The sequence below is a fragment of the Numenius arquata genome, chromosome 2 (genome assembly GCF_964106895.1).
Source record: "Numenius arquata chromosome 2, bNumArq3.hap1.1, whole genome shotgun sequence".
NCBI lineage: Eukaryota > Metazoa > Chordata > Aves > Charadriiformes > Scolopacidae > Numenius > Numenius arquata.
The window spans coordinates 105374267-105400413 of record NC_133577.1 but is presented as its reverse complement, the minus strand read 5'-3'; the positions used below and the strand labels follow the sequence as shown (position 1 = coordinate 105400413).

The window sequence follows — 26147 nt, the reverse complement described above, 5'->3', positions numbered from 1 at the left end:
AGGCCAAATTCATTTCAGACTGGAGCATGGTCTGCACTGAGCTCAACAAACAGTTTTGCCTGTGGATGAAATGTAGAACGTTGTTCCCCATCTGTTCTTCAGAGCTTCATGTGAACCTTGTAACGAACGAGACATCCATGAAATCCAACCACGGCTCTGAAAGTAACGCCCATATATACTCAGGTGGGAGGGAGCAGCGTGAAAGTTTGGCTCATTATAAGCGGCTGCTGTTCAACCTTCCCCACACAAGTGCCACCACCATGAGTTCTGGCTGTGGAACAGTCATGTACATACACATAAGCAGTGAAACTGACTCCTCTTGGACTAGGTGTATTAATGATGACAGAAATTTGAGAGAAAACCTTATATTTTACCATGGATCTAGAGAGAGAACTTCATACAAAGCCCTGCTGCATCGTGTCACCTCACCTCACCTCCCACAAAACCGCTAAGCCATGTCACATTCCTGTAGACTCACAACCCAAAGTTTCACCTCCTTCTTTTACCTGGCGCTGTAGTGTCACCACCAGCACGGGCGAGGCGACCGCCTTCTCCTCACAACCCACCCACGCCCAGCACAGAAACACATGCCCACCAAGAGGCGGCCTGGTCTACCCCGCCGGGACGCACGGGCCCGCCCGCTCCCCGGTGCTCTGAGGGGCGCCGCCGGCCGCGTGCCACGCCCCCAGCACGCGGCGGGACCTTACAGCCGCGCCGCGTGCGCGCGCGCTGGAAAGCCACGTGACGTGGCGGCCGCAGCACTGCGACGCGCGCGGAGCTGGGCGCTATGGCCAGCGCGCTGTGGGGGTTCCGCGCCGTGGCGGGGGGAGACGAGGAGGGCGACAGCGAGGAGGACGGGTGGGATATCGGCGTCGTGCGGCAGGAGCCGCAGGTGGGGTTGAGCCTCTCGGCGCCACCGAGCCGGGGGAGCGTGAGGGAGGTGGCCTGGGCCTGAAGCCGCGGTGAGGGGAGCCGGGCTCGGCGGCCTCCGCTGAGGAGGGCGGCCTCCGGAGGGGCTGCGGCGGCTGGCGCCTCCTCTGCGGTTATTTCCTACCAGGAAATACCCTCAGTCCAGGAGTAAATGAAACCTAAATTTGGGGGGTTTGTCATCTTCCATAAAACCTGAATTTTATTTAGAGCACTTTTTTCCCCATTAATAACAGACCCTCGTCCCTACTTCAACATAAGAATAAATTTGAAAGTGACTGGAGGCCTGTAAAGCTGTTCTATATCTTAAATCTCTGAGGCTGCTTCTCACTAACATGAAGACTTAAGTGATTTTATTACCTCTGATAGTGTGAGGCAGAGGGAGATCCTGCAAGGCCTTGTCACCATTGGTCTGTCTCATGGGTGGAATTGGAAAATGGAATTAGCTGAATACTTGCAGTACTCTTGCTAAAGGTTATAGTCATTTTTTCAGGGGCTTGATCATTAAATTGAGGTTCCTATCCAAGGATACGCATTATTTGGAAATTAGTGGCTTGAGTAGAACAGAAGTAGGGCTAAATTTATATTGACTGTTTCTCATCTTTGATTTTCTAGGCACCAAGCAGTTACTAAAGTTTTTACAGAAGTTCTTGGAAAGATAGACTACAACGTGCTGGGGGAAAATGTATAATTCTGAGTTCTCACAATACAGCTTTAAAACTTATCATGAAACGTGACTTCTTTCCTTAAACACTTCTCTCTGCAAAGAAACTAGTGAATAGTCCTCCACTTATTGGTGTGTTTTGTATAATCTAGATAATGCCAGCAGCAATCTTCAGCTGGATATGGTGAAAAAGAATCTTAATAGAAACCGAATACCATTAAGAAAAACTGAGATCAGTGTAGGAGGATAGCACGTCTGTTGAGAAAGGTTCCATTCTCTGAAAATGTTGATACCTTCTTTCTGAAAAGTTAATTTTAAAACTTATGTTTTACAGGTCTACTGAGATGGAAAAAGCAAAGTTTTACCTTGTCCCTCCCACCCCACTTTTTCTACTTTGTCCTTACAGAGATCATTAGTGCCTTTATACTGAAATCAAGCTGTAGTTTTTGCCTTGAAACAGTTACTAGGTTTTGACTTAACTTTTCTTTTCTTGCCTAGCAGTTGGATCAAATGTTGCAGGCAGACAAGAATGAAGCATTAAAGAAGGCTCTGTTTCGTGGTGATGTGTCATTAATTGAAGAACTCTTAAACTCTGGTGAGGAGAGTCAGTTATGAAGTTGAATATTTGTAATTGAACTTGGCAAGAATTCTTAAGCTTCCAAGTTTCTTGTGTCAAAATAATATGTTGAGTGCACGTAGCAATATGTGAATGCTTCCAGTACAGGGTATAAACTCTTACTTTAGAGATGAGAGTACTTTTTCAATGACTCAGCATTTGGTATTCCAGCAAATTCCTTTACTTCATATTTCTTTCGTCAGTCTGGAGCTGTGAAAATTGAGAAAACTACAACATGTGAACTATTAAATAAGGTGTTTCTTTGTTTTCAGATGCATTTTTAACCTGAAAATGTCAATTACAAACACTGAATTTGAGGTGGTTTAAATTGAGAGTGAGAATTCAGTGGGTGGTCTTACTTTTCCTTTGAAGGTTGATGGGGTGGGGGCAGGAAAGGGAGGCTGGCTTTTTTTGGTTTAGTGCTTCCCCCTCCTTTTTTTTTTTTTTTTTTTTTTCCCTCACAGCACTGTTAAATTTCTGGTATGTGCCCTGTGTAATGCTGCTGTCCTGGCAACATCAGCTGCACAAAGATTTTGTGATTCTTAAAGGTCTAATAGGGTTTATGTGGCATTTGTCACTAAAAAGTAGTTTGTCTTAACACTAAAAGCCTTTCTCCCTGTTCTGTTACTCAGTACTTGTCTGTAGCGTGTTTCTGTTATTCAGTGTTAGGAGGATTGGATCACTTCCTGCAGCATCCAAGGCAATCAAAAGCTGCATAACTGAGTTGACCTGCCTAGTGATAATTGTCAGGGAGTTCTGCTTCAGCAAGCAAGCAGGATATAGTAGCCAAGAGTTTGTTCTCTGAAAAAAATCTGTCTTATGGCTGGAAGAAAGTAGTTCCCTAGTTAGCTATGGATTTTTCAGTTGCCCTTCAAGAAGACTACTGTTTCTCACCACAGTGGGGGAATGGTTTTCTTTTTAAATTAAGTAAAAAGTATTGTACAGACTTAAAGACAGGGGTGTAATACTGAGCGAAATGCATCTTCTGTCTTGCTTTGAGAAAGCATGATCTTATGTATAGATGGAGGTTTTAGTGGTGTCTTAGTGATTGCTTAATTATTTTGTTACAGCCATCCATTTTATTTGCTTGTATTTCAGTCAAACAGCAGTAGTTCACTTTCCGCATTGATGGCTGGTACATAATGAGCAGTTCCATGCTGTTGGAAGATCATGACAGGTATCTGTAAGAGTGTAGTCAGGCCAAAGATTCCTCTAGCCTAGTGTCCTGAAATGCATAAGGCAGTATCACAAGAGAATCTATCATTTCCTGAAAATATGATTAATGGTAAATTTTGACCCATCTAGTACTGTCCTGCAGCACAGTAGAACACAATGCCTCACTAACAGGGAGTTGTTTGTAAAGAAATATATTGTCCTTCAGAGGATTGGTGCTCACTCCGATTAAATCTTTGCCTCTAAAGTTGCCTTTAGTGTATGTTCAGTAGAGCTTGTAGGAGGTTCGCTACCAACACTCGAGCAAGCTCAGGGTTTGTGTTGCAAGTGGATTTCCTAGCAACGGTTGGGGCCATTCTTTCAGGGAGAGCAAGAACGTGTTGTCTTCTGACTTGCTTAGCCATTGCTTTAAGAATCTTTGGTGCTGAGGCATTTTTACAGAGCTCCTTCAGGAGATGGACAAGCACAATGTCTTCTCTTACCCCTCCTGTAAAATGGCAACATACTAAGAACTAAGTTTCTGAAGTAGGTGTCACAAAAGGTAATGCAAGCAAGTAGCAGGTTGAAAGATGACTTGGGCATTTTGATCTGCTTTGGGAGTAAAATACTTAACACCATATAATTCATATGGTAGTTTTCCTCAAATTAAGTTATGACCTCATGACAATTTAGGCTGATCAAAGCTATAGCTACAGTCAAATCCTCTTTCCTGTTTTCATTCAGCAGTCTCTTTTACTCCGATCTTTGCACAAGTGCTGGAGCTCATCTGATCTTTTGTGAGCCAGTTCAGGGAAATAAAGTAGTAGTAAACTGGGAGGGGCGTGAGTCTGTATGTGAATAATTTTTCAGCCAGTTTAGGACTCTGAACCCTGAGTCAGATGAGAACTATGGCTGACCCAGCAGCAGGAGACATCAGCTGCTCTGATGTAACTTAGCTTTAAGGTATTGTGGAACCACTGCACAAAGTGCTGACCAACTAAAAAGAAATCGATACTTCTATTGGAGGCTTCTAGAATCAAGCATTTTAGAACTTTTCCTTCAGATAAACTGAGTCTGAATGTGAATATATTCTAGTGCTGAGAGCTATTGTTAAACTAAATGAAAGTTTTTCAAGGCTTCATTTTTTTTGGTGTCAAACATGGAATTATTTAGCATAAAAAGCTGTCTGTTGAGGTTGGTCATAGCTCTTCGGGGATTGCCTTGTTAATCTTTGAGGTTATATTTTCTGTATAAAAACAGCCTTGCTACCATAACTATTATTAGCCACAGTCAACAAAATATCTGAAAGACATACCACAGAAACAGTAGTAATCACAGAAAGAACATAATTCTTCCTTTTCTGTTCTTTTTCTTCACGTGCTTCATATAGTTTCTGCTGTAGAGCTCAAATGGGGCCAGAAAGTATTTTTCCCCATTCCTGGTTAGAGAGGAGGGTATTTATCTGTTACTGGGATTGTAAGAAAGAACTTTGTATCGGCTTTGCCTCCTGGACATAATTTGTGAGGTTATGTGACTGAAAAGCTCCTCTGCTCATGCCCACAAAGGAACACAGAGAGATAATGGCAAGTGGGGGACCCCAAATAATACCAAGGCCCAGCTTCTCCCAGGCCTGTCGTGGAAGCCATCAGCCCATGACAGGCCCATCTCCACAAGCCCAGAGGAGCAGAGAGGCCCAAGGGCCAGCAGCAACCTAAATTATGGACTCAGAGGAAGGGACTCCCAGGACTGACATAGGGCCCTCGTGTCTGGGTGCCAGCGACTGTAGAGACAGGAGTGAGTGAAAGGATGTGCCAGCCGCAGGAGCAGGACCAGGGGTCAGAGGCCCGTGTGTCTGTGATGCCAGCAGCTGGAGGAGATATTACCTATCCCAAAGGAGAGCAGGATGAGACCATTGGTGCTGTCTGTGTTGATTGATATGGCTTGTGGTGTATGTGTGTGGCTGCTGGGAATACATGCTTAGCATCAATACTGGTTGGACCTGGGGGTGTGGAGCTGCAGCAGCCTCGCATCTCTCTGGCTTTTGGATCTGGCCTGACTTTTCACTTGAAATTTTTTTCTGGGCTTCACTGTTGCCTTACAGGACTTCTTAGGGGTCATTTTAAATGCTAAACTAACGCTGCATACTTCAAGAACAGCTCATGTAATGAGAGAGTCTGAGTAGTAACCAACAGAACATATTTCTGGTTCAGCCAGCAGCTCCTATAACCATGCATGTTATTAATAATATGGCTGTTACTGTTTCAGTCCTTTCTTTGTCTTCCCCTGAGACTTTAGCTGGTGTGCGTTGTGACTTTCACACTGCATGGTACTTCAAGGCTGTTGCTACAAAGATGGCAGGAGACCATGCAGGACAAACAAGCTGTTAACACAGCTTTGATGTTCCATTGCCAAAAAGACCATTCTACTTCTAGAACTTAGAAAAAGCACCGGCATTGTGTCAGATACTGTCTGCTTTACGTGTAAAGAAAACAGTGAGGAACCTGCCTTCTCAAGAGTTTTAATAAGTCTCTATATGACTGCCAAGTAGATCTTTTGTCACTATTGTTCAGATGTGTATTAAAATAAAAAGCTCTAGATGGGAGCTCTAGTTACATGGACTGCTTTTCTTCTTAAGAGGAAAAGGGACTTCTTAAGGCTGACAGTCCCAGCTTTCTGGTATTCTTTTCCTGCTAATGTTACTTCGGTGGGCTGTTGGATACCAGACTTTTCTATGTTCTTGAAGTGGCTCATCTACAAGGAAGTCGAGCGGTGACTGCTAAGGGGTGCTTGCCAGCTCCCCTTATATAACTTGGCTGTGGGCTTTAATGAAATGTTTTGTATATTGTAGACGGACTGGTGTGGTGTAATATTAAGGATGCAGCTAGTATGTATGAATTACTAAGAAGATTTGATCATAAATTCTGTGGTGTGCAGGTGTGAGAGTGCTTCAACACCTGGCTTTCATTGAATGTTACCTCTTTACTAACTGCTTTTGTAACTCCAGTGTTCTTAAAGAGTTGAAGAATCAATCCCAGAGCAGTGACCTGTTGCTCCCTCAGCTTTAATGGCTTTATGTTGCTACACTGAGCATATCTCTGACAAACTACCAAGGCAGGGAAAGTAAATATACGTTTTGCATGAAAATATATGCATGTAGCTCAACTGTCACAAATTTCTTAGGACAGTTATGGGTTTTTTCAGAGCTGTCTCTTGTAAAGAAGTATTTTTGATTATCCATAGTCACTGTTGGACTAGTATGGAACCAGCTGATGGAAACTGTTATAGAGGAAGTAATATTTGAGAACGGATTGAAGGAAATATGATTCCTCTTATTACAAAAAGCTATAGAGATTTTTATTTGAAAATTGTCAGATGAGTATCTCAGTCTGGTACTTGGTTTTTGGTGAATTTGGGAGGGCTGTCTGTCAAGCTTACTTCTAGCCACAAAGGAAGATACGGCTATTATAAAGAGCAGCAAACAACTCTGGTGATTGTAACTGAATCTGGCATAATTTTCTATGCTTCTTTCTATCAAGATAATATTTTGTTGGTACTGAACACAATAGTGGTTTCTGCAAGTTAACTCTATTGCAAGACAAGGAGCTGTGAAGCAGGAAAGCCCTAGTCAATATGATCTTAATAGCCTGACAAGCAAGTTGCTTCCAAAGCAGTCGTCTCGGCTTAGCAAGAATCAAAATTTTTCGTTTTGATTGAGGAAAGCTATTGCACATAAATGGAGAAAACAGAGATGCTGTGCACTTCTCTGAGATTATTTTTGCAGCTAAATTTATTACTTACATTTTTTTTTTTTAATGTAGTCTTTATGTGGTATTTGGCTTCTTGGATTCCTTGGTGTCAGTTCTAAAAGTTGTCTTCTGGTATTCTAGATAAAGATGTATTAAAAAAAAATGAAAATGGTGTAAGAGACTTCTCTCCTTAAGACTAAGCACAACCAGCGTGTAACCTTTGTAATGATACATATTAAGAGTAAGGTTTATAAAAAGCATGTTTATTGTGGTACAGTTTATAATTTTAATGTTTTAATTTTGACAGGTATAAGCATAGAGTCTACCTTTCAGTTTGGATGGACTCCCCTGATGTGTGCTGCCAGTGTGGCTGATTTTGCAGTAGTGCGTCTTCTTCTGGACAGAGGTGCTAATGCCTGTTTTGAAATAGGTAAGCTGTGAATGAAAAATACTGGCCAGCAGTGCTGAGTACAAGACATTGTCCTATCCTTTTTCTCTTTTACGTACATAGGGAAAAAAATCAAAGTTCACAATGGAACTGGGACCTAGTCTGGCTTTCACAGTTTTGAAGTAGAAGTAGTAGTTTTAAAGTAAAAATTATGTTCTCGAAATGGATCTGAATCAGTTGATGGGTTTCTTGTTCTTACTCTCTCACTCTGTCTTTCCCCGCTACCTCCCGATCCCCAAGTACTTTTTTAAAAAGGGTGTTCGGCAATACTTTTTCAAGAATTCTTGGATCAAGTTGTAGAGTTAAAACTTCCTTTGTTTGATTCTGTTATGAAGTATGTACATGCAGAAACCAGCTAGAATCCCAAGAAACAGAAACAGCTTTTTAGTTTGTGGGAAACTAATGTGGACTTCTCTAAAACTAGAGCAGAATTTTTCTATTCAGTGAGAACTGTTCTTCAGTGTGTTGCTAGATGACCTTTTTCTGCAAGAGTTCGGTAGAGCTTCTAAGTAATATCAGTTCCTCTGTCAATTTTTATAGCTTAATAATAACTTTTTCCTACTTAAACTGTGGTTATTTTCCTTCGCTTTCATTGTGTTGGAAGATTTATCCAAGTTCAAGAATAAACATTGCAATACAGAAGAAATTGATGTGACACGATACTGCCAAAACATAAAAGCAGTGATCATATTTCCCAGTAATTTGCTGTTATTTGTAGTAGTAATAGACTGAAACGCAGATGATACAAATAATCTTTGAAAATTTTCTTGAACTTCTTAGCAGCTGATCAGAGTATGAGATTAGAGTAGATTGCCTGCACCAAAAGCAATCACACCTTCAAATTAATGTCCTTGTAGCCACCCTCAGAGAACTTCCATGCGGCTGCCTACAGCTCATACCTGTTCCTTGTTTATAGCTGTAGAGAGCTAGCTATAAATGGGGCAGAAACTGCTATGGGCAGCAGTTTTGGCTGACCAGTTAACCAACATGCATGGCATTTTTTCAGTGTGTGACCAACTGTGTTTGCCCGAAGTGGCACCTTGCTGGGATCGGGTTTCTCAGCTTGTTTCTCTGTTGGTCTGTGTAGGGAAACAGTAGCTAGGGCTACAGCACAGCACAGTACTGTCCAGCCAGGACCAGTCTTGCAAGTCTTTGATTCCAGTCAGGCACATGCATTCAGTAAATCTGTGCCATCCTGCTGTGGTACTGGATGTCACCGGTCCTGTTGCTTTTTTTTACGTCAGCCGGCAATCACATATGTGATCCTATACAAGTTATCCTATAATATTTATAATCCTAATAATAGCTATAGTGTTAATCACTGTCATTCTTTGTAAGTGGTTACTTAATTTTACCCCTTTCAGTGGTCGTGAAGAACAAAAAACTAATGTAGCATTCACTGTGTATGTGATTGTATCAGAATGCAGGATCTTTGAGGAGTAAATTCACTGGTTCTAGGTTTTTCAGCTAGGCTGAACATAAACTAATCTTTTTTTGCAGTCACTTACCAGTTTTTCTATGCAAAAGAGAAATTTGAGAATACTAAGGTGTTTGTTACCCTTCTCTTCCTCACATGTATGAGCTATAAGAAGGCTAACAGAAATGAATTTCCCACTGTTATCACTACCTGAATTACTGAATATAACTACAGGTACCTCCTAAATATCATTCCCAGATTAATGGCACTTATCACTACCTTTGTTCAAAGTCCTGCCATCTTTCTGTTGATGTTGTTATTGATAAACTGGTTAACCATGTTGAGTAAAAATCTGTCAGTATGTCATGTAATTTACTGAAATGTTAATCGCTTACTGTTCAGGAGTTTAAGTGACTCTCTGAAACTTAATTTTCATTTAACATACTGACTTACGTGTGTTAGGAATTCTACATGAGGTAGTTGAAAATTAAAGGATGGTGCATTAAAAAACAGATGAATTCATATACAAAATTAAGGTCTTTGGGAGGGTGGGGGGGCAAGAAGTGGTGAGAAAGAAAGAAAGTAGAGCAGAGGGGAGGTAAAGTACATAACAAACTTCTCATGTTTAAATATAATAAAATCAAACTTCAGTTGAAGAATAAAGGTGTTTATATATGCATGGTCTTAAAACTTCTACAAGAAAGTTATAAAATATTTTGTAACACTTCATGGTATGGTCTGAAGTAGGCACAGCCAAAATTATACTTGTTAAATTGTTAAAGGCATGTTTGAACTTGTGAACTTGTGAAGTTTGTGCAATAAGCAAAATGGGCAGTTACTCAAATAGCAATCGTCTAATAGACTAATAGGCCAACTAACTCGCTAAGGTCCTTGAGGTCTGATGCTTCCCACATCTCTCTAAGGGAACCATGGGGAAGGAGAGCTTGCCTGTTCTGTGGGCAAACAGCAGTGGTATGCAGTCTGATCCCTGAGCAAAAGTGGCATGGAACGCCCAGCTGGCTTCAGAGCTGGAACAAATACACTGGTTCCTCCTGGATGAATCTTTACGGACTGTGTAGATGTTCTTTAAATCCACATCCAAAACATACTGTAATTCTCCTGCTACTACTGCACCATAGTAGTCTAGTTTAGTAAACTTAATTCTTTCTCCTTAAGCCATACAAGAAATTGTTACTTCAACTGTCCTTTGTATGGGCCTCTGTTCTCCATAAAATTGATGTTTCTGTGTGGTTGTGATACATTTCATGCACTTTTTTTATCCATTGCAGTTAACTTCCTGTAAGCTGTTTCTTCCCTTGACTGTATTTTGGGGAGAGGTGGGGAGGAATAGGGAGTGAAACTACTGGCGTGGAACAAGATTTGAGAAACAAGCATCTGTAGTTAAACTCCTGCTGTTGTTTTGGGGTACCCAAGAAGTATCTTAAACTTCAGTAGGAATAGATGCTTTACTACTGCCATTCACTCTCATCTTTCTGAGTGTCTTCCCTTCTCAGATGCCCTTATCTTAACTGATAATGCTAATGTCTTTCACTGGAAGGAAAACAAGTTTCTTACCCTTTTCTAAATATCTTAAGAGTATCAGAACCCGATTAACAACTCTAGCAAACGTAAAGGCTTTTAGTGTTTACATATGTAATTCTCTAACTGCAAGTTTCAAAACAGATAAGTACACTGTGCTGATGGCAGCATGTACTGCACATGCTTCAGAGGAAAACATCTTGAAGACTGTGGAACTGCTTCTATCAAGGAATGCTGACCCTAACATTACTTGCAGGTACCAAAAAACCCACGTCTGTGAATACAGCATCAAATTTAATATTAATATACAGAGACTTCTTAGTAAACTTAGCCGTTGTTGGTTAAGATGATGTATACTTCATTAGTTTTTTGTAATTTTGCTGTTCTCTGTATAAGGAAAGATCAGTGTCCAGATATTTATTTCTCCTAGTATTTCTCCTTTATCTGAGTATATAAGACTATGATCGGTTTTATCAAATTTAAGTTTGTTCCTCAACTGAACAAGATATAAATTTAAGATAAAAACTAATCTCAATACTTCTGTTGACTGCAGTATAAGGGCAAGAAATATGTCCTTTGCCTTTCCCAAATCATATTGCCTCTTCTGTATGAAGATGTAAGTTAAATCAGTTAATTCTTTATTTAAATTCATGTCCTCTTTTTGAGCCTTTTGTGGGTATCTAGCAATATTCCTTTCACAGACAGCCTCCTATTGAAAAAGAAAACTTTTGTGTAAATAAAATACATTTATTTCAGTGCAATCTGTAATAATCCAGATGAAAAGGAGATTAAATCTCCTTTTAAAAACAAGTAACAGCTTGTTTCTTGTGTGTCTCAGCAGTCTGAAGCAGTGCATTGTGAGATGTCTGTAGTTGCATAGTCTGATGTGATGTTTCATTTTGCATCAAAAAGAAAGAAATTCTGGGCTGACCCAAGCCAAACTGTCCTCTCTCTGCTGGAAAAAAAAAAGATATTGTTTGAGTCAAACTGAAACTGTTTGTTTTTCAACTAACTGAAATTGATTTTTTTATACAACAGCTCTTTCACCACATTACCTGAGATGCATGGACTGTGTAGCCCTCTGAAAAGAACAGAATTGGAGGCCTGTTGGTTTTCACAGTAGAATTCAATTACTCTGGGCCCTGAACCTCACTGTGAGCATAGAACTGACAGACAAGAAGGAAACATAGTTGTGCTGAAGTGCCACTGATGTCTCGTACCAAACTTATCAAATTTATTTACCACTTATTCTTATGAGAGAGGCTAAACATTGTTCATGAAAGAAAAGAAAGCTACAGACTCTTGAAATAATTACTCACTCTTGCCATCAGAGAGCTGGTATTTAGGATAAACATCCTGATGTAAAAAATGGAGGAAGTCTTTGCATTATTAAGCTTTGTCCTCGGTGTTTGAAAATGTGAGGCAGAGTGCAAAGCTGCAGGTTTACATTTGGAAAGGCCTTTCACTAAACTTTGAAAAAAAAAAAAAAAGTTTGGATTCTGACACAAGAGATGGGAATTTTAAGGGCAAAACTATTTATAAACTTAGAATATGTTATGCATAGTTGGTCTTTGTATACAAATATTTATTTGCTATCTCTTTTGTTTCCTAAGACCTTGTGCTAACATGCGAGTTATTCTTGCATATATCAGATACAATGTCCAGTTGTATTTTTTTCTCTGTTGCAATAGTAGTCTTTCTCAAATGAAAAGATAGATTGTGACAATTAGAAATGTCATATTTGTACCAAACAAAAGTATAAGTAAGATGACAAGGTCTGGATTTTTCAAAAGTCTTCGTGCTGCCTTTATTCCTGTCCAGTATTTGACATCTGTGCGTACCACCCTGTCATTAGAACTACTGAGGCAGCAGCTGCTGCTTCCCTTGGGCTTCTTCCACTGTGTTCTGAAACAGAGGGATGAAATGCATCAAACCAGCTTCTGTGAAGATAAGGGGTCGAATCAGACTCCCTATGTGGCACTGCAGTCCCACTTTACCTGTTTCATTGGAGGAAGCAGGATGTTCTGTAGGAGGGCATCCGAAGTGTCAGTGAGTTGAGATTGTGAGAGTTACTTCCTCTGTGATCAGCTTACCACAGGTGTTAAGAACTAAGGTTCATATTGTTTGCCTGTCTCAGCGCTTAAGAACCAGAACTGTTTTAGGAAGCTTCTGTTTTGTCCACAAACTGGAATCTGTGTGAATGCAAAGCAGAATATTTAACTTCCGTGTAAGGTAGAGTTTGGTATTTATCCTTTCTGTGTTGCACTGTCAGGGCTGCCAGTAGGCTTTTTTTTATTTCATAGATTCATAGATTGGTCCAGGCCGGAAGGGACCTCCAAAGGTCATCTAGTCTGACCTTCCCGCTGTCAGCAGGGACACCCCCAACTAGACGAGGTTGCCCAGGGCCTCGTCGAGCTTCACCTTGAATATCTCAAGGGAAGGGGCCTCAACCACCTCCCTGGGCAACCTGTTCCAGTGTTCCACCACCCTCATAGTAAAGAACTTTTTCCTAATAGCCAATCTAAATCTCCCCTTCTCCAGCTTAAAACGATTGCACCTCGTCCTGTCACTGCAGGCAGTTGCAGGCACATTTCATGTCATCTGGAGGTGATATATGGAAACTTGCAAATTTTTTTGTCTGGTTCATGAAGTGTGCATGGAGTGGGGAAAGACTAGTGAGAAATAAACTGATTTTTGTAATGCTGTCCAAGAAAGAAGATGGGTTTAGGAGTGGGCAGGTAGATGGTTTCTTTGCAATAGGATAAGAGTACCAAGGAGTAAGCATTCAGTAGAGTAACTGCTGATATTTTTGCTAAATTAAAATTGGGAACTGAATGTGGATGGCTGTAAAAATGGTCTTGTTGATGAGAATGTAGTTTGTCAAAGCGTAAGTACTAACTGAAGAGTTTTGAACAAGATGTAAGGTAATGGCTAGGTGAAACAGGAAGGCATTGTAAGACCCGCTCTGTATAGTCTTTGTAGAGCTACTGTAGCCCAAGTGCTTCATTTAAGTGAATGCTACCTTGACAAATTTGTTCTGCTTATCTTGTATCATGCACTCCTCTCTTGCTCCAAAATGTAAATCATATACTTTATCCTTTTGTAAGACCTTGAAATATTTAAGCAGTCTTTTTTTTGTAAAACATCTTTTAACTTGCAGTACTTTCTTAAAGGTACACTGGTCTTATTAATGTTAAGCTGTGATTTCATTTTAGGCAGAAGGAAACGGCAGGACCAATTGATAACTAAATTACTGCTGCTAGGATTACATGTTATAGGTTGTTTAGTAAATATGGATTTTAGTGATTACATCCTCCAAGTTCTTATTTACATAAAGTAGAGTAAAAGAAACCTAATGGCTTTGCAGGTAAGGAGAGTGTTTTGCGTTGATGTTTCATGGTAATAACTCTTTGTTAGAAGAAGGTACAAATAGGTGAATGATTGAAACCTCCTTTATTTTGACTTAAGTTCTTCGTCTCTTGTTCTGTATGGGATATGTGGAGGTTTGATTTTGTTTGTGTGGATATTTTTTCCCTCACTCTTAAAATTTCTGACAAAATTGAGCCCTGGTCAATGACCAAGTGTTTCTGCTCTAAAATCTTTATGAATTTTGTGGATGTTTAAAGAAAAGTCTTTGATTCTTTTTTTCTTTTTTTAGGATCAGTATTATAAGAACTAGGCATTTTTCTGCCTTTTGTCATTGTACAGACTAAAAAGTTGAGCTTGACGCATACTGTCATGTACATGAATGCCTATACATGAAAATATAATCACTGCTCAGGTCTGGTGCTAAGTTGCCTATGTATGTTCACTTACACTTATATTCAGAGCAGTTTTAGAAGTATCAAGGATGGTTTCACGATTAATGTTTTGGTATAGTTTGCCCTCTTGAGAAGATGATAATGGAAGGGGTAAATTTTCATCGCAGTATTCCCCAGTTCACAAGGTAAGTCTCTCTTCAGGTTGCATAGTCAGAATAAAGCAGTTGTGTAACACCTCAATTTTAGCAAGATACTTATCACTATTGATAAGATAGTAATTCTGCACTGACACATAATAATTTCAAAGACCTTGACATTATCACTGTGTGGTAGTTAACCATGACAAGTGACAAACAGTACATTTCAGTAAAGGTAAATAGCCTGGGAAATATTAATGCACTACAGTGCATTTTATGGTTGGGGCAAGAAAATCGGGTTTTAATAATGATTGAGTCAAGATCTTTAATCCATTTCAGAGCAAAAAATACCTGTGATGCTATACTCTATTATACTTGATGTCTTTTTTATTCTGGCACTATGAACTCAGGACAGAAAGACTTATTTTATTATGTTGGTCAAACATCAGGACAGAGGAACTAATTATAAAAAATCAGATGCAAAATTACATTTACCAAAGTACTGTGTTCATCTGGGCTATGTCCATACATCTCTTCCCTCCTCTTAATTGAGTTAGGGAGAAGTCAAAATCTGTGAGTTTGGAAGAGTGGCTTTTGAACCTAAGTGTTGAGTCTTCTTCATCACATCTTTTGGTAGGGGGAAGGAAAATAGATGCCAAAATAGATGACTGTACTTTTCCCAGCTGTGACTGTACCATGGTACTGACAGGTTTACAGCTGTTGATCACGGTTTCTGGGCAAAGGTGTAAAATACTTGGGGACAGCAGCAACATCAGATGCAGGTCAAATGAGGTGATTCTGCCACTCTGCTCTTGTGAGACCCCACCTGGAGTACTGTGTCCAGCTCTGGAGTCCTCAACACAGGAAGGACATGGACCTGTTGGAACGGGTCCAGCAGAGGGCCACAAAAATAATCAGAGGGATGGAGCACCTCCCCTATGAAGACAGGCTGAGAGAGCTGGGGTTGTTCAGCCTGGAGAAGAGAAGGCTCTGGGCAGACCTTATAGCAGCCTTCCAGTGCCTGAAGGGGGCCTACAGGAGAGATGGGGAAGGACTCTTTTATCAGGGAATGTAGCGATAGGATGAGGGGTAACAGTTTTAAATTGGAAGAGGGGAGATTTAGATTAGATATTAGAAACAAATTCTTTAGTGTGAGGGTGGTGAGACACTGGAACAGGTTGCCCAGAGAAGTTGTGGATGCCCCATTACTGGAAATTCATAGATAGATTCATAGATTGGTCCAGGCCGGAAGGGACCTCCAAAGGTCATCTAGTCCGACCTCCCCGCAGTCAGCAGGGACACCCCCTACTAGACCAGGTTGCCCAGGGCCTCGTCGAGCTTCACCTTGAATATCTCAAGGGAAGGGGCCTTGGAAATGTCCAAGGCCAGGCTGGATGGGGCTTTGAGCAACCTGGTCTAGTGGGAGGTGTCCCTGCCCATGGCAGGGGCGTTGGAACTTGATGATCTTTAAGGTCCCTTCCAACTCTAACCATTCTATGATTCTATAATTCTATGATCCTATTTTTAACAGAGGCATTCTGACAATATACTGTGGTGTCTTGGAATGTCATATGAGCAGCCTTTGTGTAAAACAGAAACAAAACCTTCACTGAAACTCATTAGCATTATATCAGCAGCATTCTGTCATAAGTATATTAAACTTCCTGTCACTGCCACTAGCTTACTCTGAGTACACGTGGAGTATTTGCATAGAATTGATTTGGGTTTTTTGACATGATGAGAATTGCCCTTTCATTAGAAAGGTGAGTAATTTTTACATGTGTGTGCTGAATTTCATGACTGCAGGCTTTACCTCCACTTTGAAAGTAAAGTTGAAAACAGTCTGAGAAGTTTCTGATTATGTGGATAACTCTTTTGTTCTTCTACTTTACATCAAGAAGTGCGTGTCTTAAGTTAATCCAGCTTGCTTGCAAAAATGTGATGGAGTAAGGACGTAGGAGGACAGGGCAGGGTAATTGGGAATGTCATAGCACAGAGTTCTGCCATCCACATTGCTAATTTTTATGCCAATCCTTTTTATAATCACATCCTTTGTATTTTTCTAGTCGTATGAAGATAACTTTGTAACTGTCTACTTTCCCACCTCTGTGTGATGTAGAACTTACACGGAGGTCTTTTTATAATTTTAAAACAATCATGTAAACAGAATTCAGAAGCAGAAAGGTACAAGAACTGACAGTCTGAAATGAAGCCTAAAAGCAGGGAATCTGAAACTAAGCCGTTGCCTTTTCCAGCCCAACCATCTTACTAGAGCTGTATGTTCCATTCTAACAAGTTCTGCTGCAAGAAAGTAGAGGACTCTCCTACCTTGCCCCAGGAGATAGTGCCTGGAAAAAGTATCTTGCAGCTCAGAGTACAGTAAAATATGTTCTTCCAACACTACTTGTTATATAGGGTTTCCCACTTCATCACTTAAAACCACAGTAAGCCAGAAAATGGGCAAATAGCTTTCCTTCTGTTGCTGTGGACACAGCGTTACCACTTCATTTCTCAGTTCTGAGCTTAATGTACAACACTGGTGTGGTGAAACTGGTTCCAAAAGCTTCTGAAGATACTTCCTGGTTATCTGAAGCAGTGTTCAGTTTACAGATCAATAGATGAAACATGTGAGTGTCTTGTAGCATCATTTCCTTGCTTTGGGATCTCAATAAGAAAAGACTGAGACTAAACTCATAAGGTTAAATTGTTTTCTACCTGCTATATTTTTTTCTCATGTTAGTGATTCACTGGTCAGTTAATAAACATATATCCAATTATGAGGCTTTACATACAAAGTTTTGGATGGCCCTGAAAACTGGAAAATCGTTTGTTTTTGTCTTTTCCTCCAGCCTTAACTTAAAAGCAGGGAGATGTAAAGATAAAAACAAACAAACAAAAAATCCCCTTCATTTGCATGAGACCAGTGAAGAATTCCTTGCTTTTTATTTATGTGCTGCATAGCTGGAAGCAAACATAGTTGGAACAGATGTCATGCTTAATTAATAAATTGCTTATATGCCTTTTAAGGTATTTTTTTTTTTGTTGTTTACTGACTATCACTTGAGTGTCGTGTTCAATATGTGCAAATGTCATGTGGCAAATTGTGCCATACAAAAGGACTTCACAGGTGTTTGGACAAGAAGGTGATCTGCAAGCCAGATTGCTGAAATGCTAATGTCTGCATGGTTCCTAAAAACGACAAAAGGATTCTTCAGATCTTTTATCTGGATGGTTATTACTATGCTTTCTGTGCACATTTTTAGATTGCAGTAAGATGTACATTTAATACATTTAATTCGTCTTCAACTTTAGCAAGACACAGTGGATTTAGCATCTTAAAGCTTGCTGTTGTATTTGCCGGCGTTCTTTGCAGGGTTAGGAAAACAAGATTTGTTTTCCCTAATGCTTTAGTCTCCCTCTTGTGGACCTGCATGTAAAGGAACCTTGCTTTCTCAGGTGTTGCCTCTGCAGCATGTGTCCAAGACAGTAAATGGTACCTCCTCACATATTGTGGTGCATAAATGCAATTGCAAACTTATGGACCACTACATATGTTTCTATCCTGAAACAGCTTTTAGCCTTTGAAATTAAAACTCAAACATTAAAATGAAATGCTTTAAGTACTAATTGCGTATTCATGTTGGTGGACCTTTTAAACATCATGTTTATTGGGTTTTACTTAAAAATGGAGAAACTTTTTCAGTGGCTTCAATGTTATTGAGTTGTTGCCTTGAGTTCAGATGCCATGTCTGCAGTGCTGTACAGCTGTAACTACTACAGGATGTCCTTTGGAGAAAAGACTGCTCTGTAGCCTCTGGACTCCTGTTCAGTATTTTTCTGTTGAGAAGTCAGAAGGTAATTGTGAGGTAGTAGCAGTGTGCAAAAAAAAAAAAAAGAAAGGTTGAGAGCAGAAGAAATGAAAATGAAAACAGGCACAGCACGAATGGACTGTTTTTGCAGCCTGATGTAAATACTTCAAAGGTGATAGCATGGAAAGTCTGTCAAAGACTACCTGCCACTGGATGGAAATAAGAGTGGGAGTGAGTGTCTGCATTGGACGGGAAAGTTCGATTTCTGTTGCTACAAATTATTAGGTTGTAATCAATTTCTGTTCATTCTTTAAAGTATAAATACCTGTAGATATCTGTATATGTCTGTATACAGATATCTGCATCTCACTGTCTCATCAGTGAGTTGTTAAGTTACAGGAGCAGATTGTAGAGTCTCTTTCTCTATAGTAATCTCCATAGGATCACAGGATGATTCCAGTCGGAAGGGACCTCAGGAGGTCTCTAGTCCAACTTCTTCCTTAAAGCCACCTCTGCTGTGACATAGGCTAGGATGCCATCTGGTCTTGAAACCTGCCAAAGATGAAGAATACAAAACTTCTCTGAGCAACCAGTTCCACTGATTGAGTGTGCTCCATGGTAAAAATGTCTCCTTGTATTCAGTCAGAACTTCTGCTTTTGCGGTGTTGATAGACTAAATTGAATTAGTTATAGACTGATGCAAGTCTTTTTATTTCATTAACAAGCTCCTTTCTCTTGTTGACTGTGTGTCTTGAGGCTTGGTTACCTTTCTCTTTGTTTATCTCCAAGTAATTGACTTTTTTCCCCCTATCATAAGGCTCTTTCAGATTTTTTCAGTACACTTTTAACTGTGTTTGCATAAGACAAAATATTATTCTTTGTGAATGAGCAGTAACAAGGAAAGGTATGCAAAGCCTTAGTTGTAGCAATACTCTGGAAGGAGGCACAAAGTCTGTATTTAAGACAGCTGCTTTGGTATACATAAGCTTTTCAGGGTCCCCCTAGTGGTCGATATTGAATTTATTACTAAGAAACAATATTGGAAAGAGCAATCCTCCCCTTAAGTATATCCTAACAAGATAGAATAATCCTTTGACAACAGATTTTTGACACAGAGCTGCATATTAAAAGCAATGCATGATAGTTTTTCAGGAAAAAATACTGCATTTTAAGATACAGTAAATTTTAATTGAACATCACTGGTAAAATAATTTAGCTTAAATCTGATTACTTCGTAGCAACCAGAAACTCCACATCTTCTTCCTCCAATACTGCATTTTTTCTTAATTCTGCAATCTTATTCCACAAAAGAGCAAGTGTCCGGCATCTGGAAAGATACTTTTCTAACAGAAGTGTTTGAGCAGAATTTTTTTTTTCTTTCAAAAAACTGAGAGCAAGTCACAATGGCTTCATCTTATAAGCATCTCAATAGAAGCATAAGATCAATAGCCTGTTGTCATCATGGTTTTGGGATATAAAAAAAAGAGAGTAATGGGAGAGGTGATGTCTGTAAGTACTGACTTCAGCAATTGTAATAAATAATAATATAAGTGGAAGAGAATGCATCAACACATAAACTTCTGGAAACAGAAAACAAAAATGGAATAAAGGACAGAAATGTTTTGATGTGCATTTAGTTTTAGTACTTGAAAAGTTCATATTTTCAATATGTTATTTGTATGTAATTCCCTGAAGACTCCTCAGAGGCATACTCGGGGGTGTCTGAATGTTTGACAGTACATGTGTACACTGTTCTGTTGCACTGCACCTGCGCACACCGGCAAGAGGAGCATAACCTGTAATTCTATTGCTTACGTTGTTTTTACCAGAGAGGGTTTTCCAAGTATGTACATAGTTGTTGTTCTTAGTACTTAAGAGAAAGAATTTTCAGTTGTGATGCCCTCCACAAAATTGCATACTTCTTTTCAGAACTTTAGATTTAAATTAAACTGTATGTAAAATTTGTCACTTAAGCTGTGTCTTCTAAAAACAATTTTTGAAGCAAAAGAATGGCTCTGTCACTGTTTTTCTTAATTGAGAGGGGAAAAAAATGGGTAATTTGCTGGTACTCTCTATCTGCAGTTTTGCACATTCCCTTCTCATTAAGCTGGTCCATGTGCTAAGTGAGAGGCCTGCCACTGGGTCTGTGGTAGCAGCAGGAGGGATCCTCTTTAAAAAATGCTTTTGTGTAGTTCAGAACCAAAACAAATGGTTTAGTCACCAAGCTAACACACCAAGTGTTTCATAGCTGCGATGTGTTATGGTTAGTTGTTTCTTAATGCACTACTTGAATTTAGGGGTGATAAAAGATTGATTTTTGGTTTTGTTTTTTTTTTTTTTTAAGCTTTTTCTCTCAGAAGTATTATAAGTCTGTGTATTCTGAACTCCTGGAGGAGACTTGTTTAGTTTCTTCTGAGTTTCCTTCTTGTGAAGGACAACAGTTGACTTCTTGACTTCATTTCAATCAAGAAATAAATGCTAACTCTTAAAATATTTCAGAATTGCTAGCTGGGCATAAATGAGTTGCTGAATCTGTACATTCTGTTAAGTTGACTCTTGTGCTGAAGTTTGAATGTGGTGTCTTGGGCTTTCATCCTCTGCGTAGTTCGTCTGTAGAACAGAGAATTTTTACACAATTGAGGTGTTCTACTTGCTAATGGGTTGGATTTTGATACCTTGAAATAATTTTTTCACACATTCCTTTTTCTTTCAGGAGACAAATGACCCCCCTGATGTATGCAGCTAGAAAAGGCTATACTCAGGTGGTTGCTCTTCTTGTTGCTCATGGATCGCACATAAACGCCCAAGATGAAAATGGATATTCAGTAAGTGATTTACTTCTATGTGTTGTAATTAATGATAAAAATTTTAAAAAGCAAGAACCCACAAACTTGTTTCTAAGTACAACTTCCTCAGAAATACTCACTGCTATATTTTTCTACTTTAACACCACTTTGAGATAGTTTTGCATTACTTGTCTTTGTCTCCAGATTTTGCCATGTAAGAACTTGTGAAGGTTGCGTTATTGATTGAATCTCTGTTCTTTTTTGCTCCGTGTGTAAACTTGGTAAAACGAAATTGTTCTTTGCAGGCATTAATATGGGCAGCACAGCATGGACATAAAAGTGTAATTTTTAAGTTGCTTGAGCTGGGAGCTGACAAAAATCTACAGACTAAGGATGAGAAGACAGCAGCAGAGCTAGCAAAAATCAATAAACATTCAGAGGTATTTAATTTTGTTTCTCTTTGAAATGCAAATTCTGCGTTTTGCCTCAAATTTGTTCATTAATCATATAATTTTCTGTAGATGTGTTAACTTTATTAACTAAATTACAGCAGCTAGTTCAATACTTGTGCTATTTTACAGACTATTTTCTGTTATATCCCGACTTTTCACAGGGCTTTAAGTGCTATAATATTTTGGGAACAGGTGGGTGTTTTTTCAGAATCCTTAACTTCAGATATGGAATACAGAACAAGGGATTATTCATGTTAGTAATGTTGATATGAGAAGTAAAAAAAAGTGTTGATTTTTTCCTGTCTGCCAAAAGTGTGTGAGAGAACATGGGTATCAAACTGATCTGCAGCTTATAGTTTCTGGTTGAATTTGGAAGTGAAAAGACTAAAGCTAAAAAGGGAGGGGACAGGGGAGTTGGCACTGGCCATCTTCAAAATCCATTCTCAGAAGGGCAGGAGGTGTAAAATTGTAAATAAATAAATAAAAGGTGTAAAATTGAAGAAGGTGTAAATTGGTCACAAGATGATTGCAAAAGCAGCCACTATCAATGGAAAGAGAGGGCTGCTGAAGTCCACATGTATTGTCCTAAAATAAATCTGTTTACTGCTGTTTACCAAATGATGCATGGTGGATCGGTCAGGCTAGATTTCTGTGTATTTTGCTTTGAGTTAATCTAAGCAATGATGTGAGTTTTTGCAGTGGTTCTTCAAAAACATACATGAATTGCAATTCACTTTACAGCTTCTCTGTCTGTCTTTCTTTTTTTATTGGCTAGGTAGGAGCAAAAATGATAACTATGCACAAAGCTGTCAGTGTAGACTAGCAAGATCAGTGTCTGAGGCTCAGTGATCTGTTGCTCAGGTTACTGAAAGGGGCTACAAATGCTTTCTGCCTTTGATAAATGACTTGTTCAGCGGGCTATGGCCATATAATCTTCTAACACGACTTTGTCTGGCATGGAGGGAATACAGGTTCCTTACACTTGAGAGGTGGGTCTTGCCTCTTGACCTGTGAAGCGCTAACTTTCACACAGTTACTGCAAAGTCTTGCAGATGGTATTGAGCTATTTAATGGTCATGAGCTTCTTCCAGCTTGGGGGTCTGCTCTTCAGGCTGTTGACAGCCCCTGGGGTTGTCATATAGACTATGTCTGCAGAAACTGTATCTGGGAGGGGAGATATTTTTCTTACATATTATACTGGTTTTGGCTGGATAGCGTTATTTTTCTTCCAAACAGCCTGCATGGTGCTGTGTTTTAGTTTGTAACCAACACAGTGTTAATAACACACCAGTTATTTCAGCCGTTGCTGAGCAGTGCTTGTGCAGCATCAAGGCCTTCTCTATTCCTCACTCTGTCCCCCGCCCCCCGCAAGTAGGCTGGGGCTGAGCAAGATGTTGGGAGGGGGCACAGCCAGGACAGCTGAGCCCATCTGATCCAAGGGATACTACATACCATATAACGTCATGCTCAGCAATAAAATTGTCAGGGGATTTTTTCCAAAGTAGCCATTGCTTGGAAACAGGCTGGGCATCGGTCTACTGGTGGGAGGTTATGAGTGATTGCCTTTGCATCACTTAAGTTTTTGGGGTTTTTTTCCCCTTCGTTTATAGAACTGTATGTATCTCAACCCGTGAATTTTTTCTCACTTTCACCCTTCTGATTCTCCCCCATCCTGCTGGGGGAGAGTTAGTGACTGAGTAGGGGCTTATTAGTCAGCCAGGATCAACCCACCACACATATGTATATGTGTATATAAAACTGTCTAGTCACCTGAATTTCAGGAAAGTGGTTTCACTGTTCCTTCAAGTTTGTTGAGGTTCTACTTGTTTTGCTGGATTTTCTAGTAACTATCTCATAACTCACACAGGGGCAATTCAGTTTCTGGAATCCATCACTGATGCGTAGTGATGTCTGGCAGAAGGCTTGCTTCTTTAATCAGTTGAAAGACTCCCTGTCTGTCAGATATAGTTCACTTAGATTGTCAGTTGTAAATTGCTAAATGATGGGTCCATATATGCTCTGGAAATGGAGATGTTAAAATAGTCTCATGCTGCATGCTCTTTAGACAACTTATTCCCTTGTGTATGTAGAACTCTTGTCTACAAACAACAAAAATGAGTATGTTGCTGCTTCTGTAGTGACAGATACTAACTTTTTTAGACTACCTTATGTATACTGTTTTGCTCTGCATCAGTTCATCATTGTGCTGGAATTTGGTTAATTCAGAAATGTTCTTGGTAAACTTTGTGGGCTTAGTCTTAACTCCTCGTTGTAGTTGTAAGCTTAGAGAAGAAATGGCAAATGTTTTGTGCTCCCTGTAAGTAGTAATTTATGGTAGAACTCTTCGTAGTCTTACTTCTGTGTATTTCTGTATGCATTTTGAGTTTGAATAATAATTAATTCATTTTGGCTCTTGCAGGTTTATAGTTTACTCTCTTTGGCTGCAAATCACTTGCAAGGGAAATGCCATGAAACAATTAAGCAAGAGGCTATCTACAAATTTCTGACAGCTGTCCCTGACCAGAGAGTTGGGTAAATACAGTCATAGTGTAATTTTAGCTTATAAACATTCCTAAGAGATTGTATTTGTTCATATCAATGATTAAGTTGTACTGATATATATTGTATATTGTTTGGAGTGCTACCAAGAGTCCACAGTAAGTATATTAATGTACTACTAATTTTTCAAGATTGAAAGCCCCTTTGCATTATAAACAAAGAGCATGCTCTAGATCTTCCCTTCCTCTCACTTTGATGTACAGTAGAGCCAAGGTCCAATGTCACTTCAGTTCATTTCAGCTCCATTAAATTTGTATGCTCCCCTGTTGGATACTCCTTGTTGTGTGGTTGTCATTTGATGTTAAATTTTTGATGCTTTCACTCAATGCCTGTTTTCAACTTCATGCCACCAGCAAGAGCTATGCCCTTTCCTTTTTTTCTGCATATATGAGAGTCAAAATTAAGTAGGAACACAAGTTAAGCTCTAGAACTTCTTGCATAGCGTGCCCCTGACTCTGAAGATTGCAGGTGTCCTATGACTGAAATCAGCCCCTGCTTCAGCAGCTTCAAAGATCTTTGATGTGGTTTTGTCCCAGAACATGTTGACTTAAAAGTCCTCAACAAACCATCCACTTGCCTTCTTGAGCTTGAGCTGCATGGTCTTGAGAAGACAACGTCCAGTGCACATAGTCTGTTCTGGTTGGTCCAATTAACTTTATGTCCCTGTTCAGCCAGGTCATGCTGAATTTGGAATGCCCTGGTTTTGTATCATTAGGCTGATAGCAGTTCACGTCGAGGTAGTCTCAGTCTCAGATGGAGTACCTCAGTTCGGACAAAGCCACACCAGGTTCTGTTGCTAAATGAATATATATGTCAATCAGACTTTTGTTCTCTGGTGCATCAAGCACAATCATCTTAGAGGTACTTGGAGCAGAGGGATGAAGGTTTTGCATGGTAAAATCAATTATCTGTGCTGTCCCCTTTGTTCTTGTATCTTAATACTCATAGATTCCTGAAGGTGGTGTTGTGGGTGTATCTCCTCACCTATGAACCAGGTCTCCTATGGGATCTGACTGCTCCTTGGGGATCATCTTTTGAGTCCCTGTACACTTGTCATGAAGGTGACATTCTTTTAAATATATTGGTCTTCTAGTACTCATCACAAAGACTCATACTCCTAGATAAAGTCTGTACTTAATGGCCTCAGTGTTAGAACAGATCTCTCTTTTTTTAATCGGTTTGGGTTATTTAGGAAGTTTCCCAGGCTTTTTCTGGTATGAGAAAATAAACATTATGCAGCAGTTATCCAAATGGATTTAGTGCTGTTGAAGCCTGACGGTTGGCTAGAGGACATTCTACCAGTGTTTCGGTAATCTCAATAACCATTTAAAATACAGCACTGAAATCCTGAAACCTACTTAAAATACTTTGTGGCAGCCACATGTCTAGCTAGGGAAATGTAATTCTGTGTTAGGCAACGCGTGGGCTTCCAGAATTTCACAATGTTTCAGTAGTCTTTTTCTAAACTCTACTGGTTTTCTCTGCATCAGATGAGCAACTGATTTGTTTGTATTAACAAGCTGTCAAGCTCAAGGATTTTTATATTAACGATAGCTGGTTATGATGTTTCATAACTTTGAGCGTTTCTGGTAATTAGTAGAACTCTTGGTTTCAGGAAGCAGTCCCCTGGAAAATACCAGATGCCTGGCTGTTAAATGCTTGTTCTTGCAAATATAGCTTATCCATTTCCACACGCACACACGTACCCACCCCCTAGCGAGTTGGTTTTTTTCATCTAGTGATAGTCAAGAGGTACACTGATACCTGTGTTTACTCCGTCATAGTTCCTTGAGCTGGATGTCTCCTTCCTGCCATTTGCCTGCATAATTTTCATTGCAGTCGTTTCCAGTTGTCTTCCCAAGTCCCTGTTCTTTCAGTTGCTCCTAATGCATCATCTGGTACTGGGTATCAGTTGTGCCCCACCATGCAGGGTCAGTGAGTGTAAATTGTCCTCCTTGCTGTTGTCATCTTTTTGTCATCCATAGATAGTGAGTGTGGCTTCAGTCGTTTCTGTCTGCCATCCTAATTAGACAATTGTCCTGGCTCCAGAGCTCTGGACTATACAAGGAAATGCACATACCTGTCAGGAATTTGCTTTCTTCAGCGCCTGGATTAGGCCCTTTTCTAGCTCAGG

General features: G+C 39.8%; 1 protein-coding gene across 1 annotated transcript in view; it reads left to right on the top strand.

Annotated features, from left to right (window-relative positions):
• Positions 1-787: 787 nt before the first annotated feature.
• ASZ1 (ankyrin repeat, SAM and basic leucine zipper domain containing 1) overlaps positions 788-26147 on the top strand; it is a 37843-nt gene continuing 12483 nt past the window's right edge. The window contains 7 exon segments of the mRNA XM_074168920.1: positions 788-892; positions 2090-2186; positions 7413-7535; positions 10654-10765; positions 20930-21041; positions 21308-21442; positions 23874-23986. Coding sequence (XP_074025021.1) covers positions 788-892; positions 2090-2186; positions 7413-7535; positions 10654-10765; positions 20930-21041; positions 21308-21442; positions 23874-23986 — 797 coding nt within the window.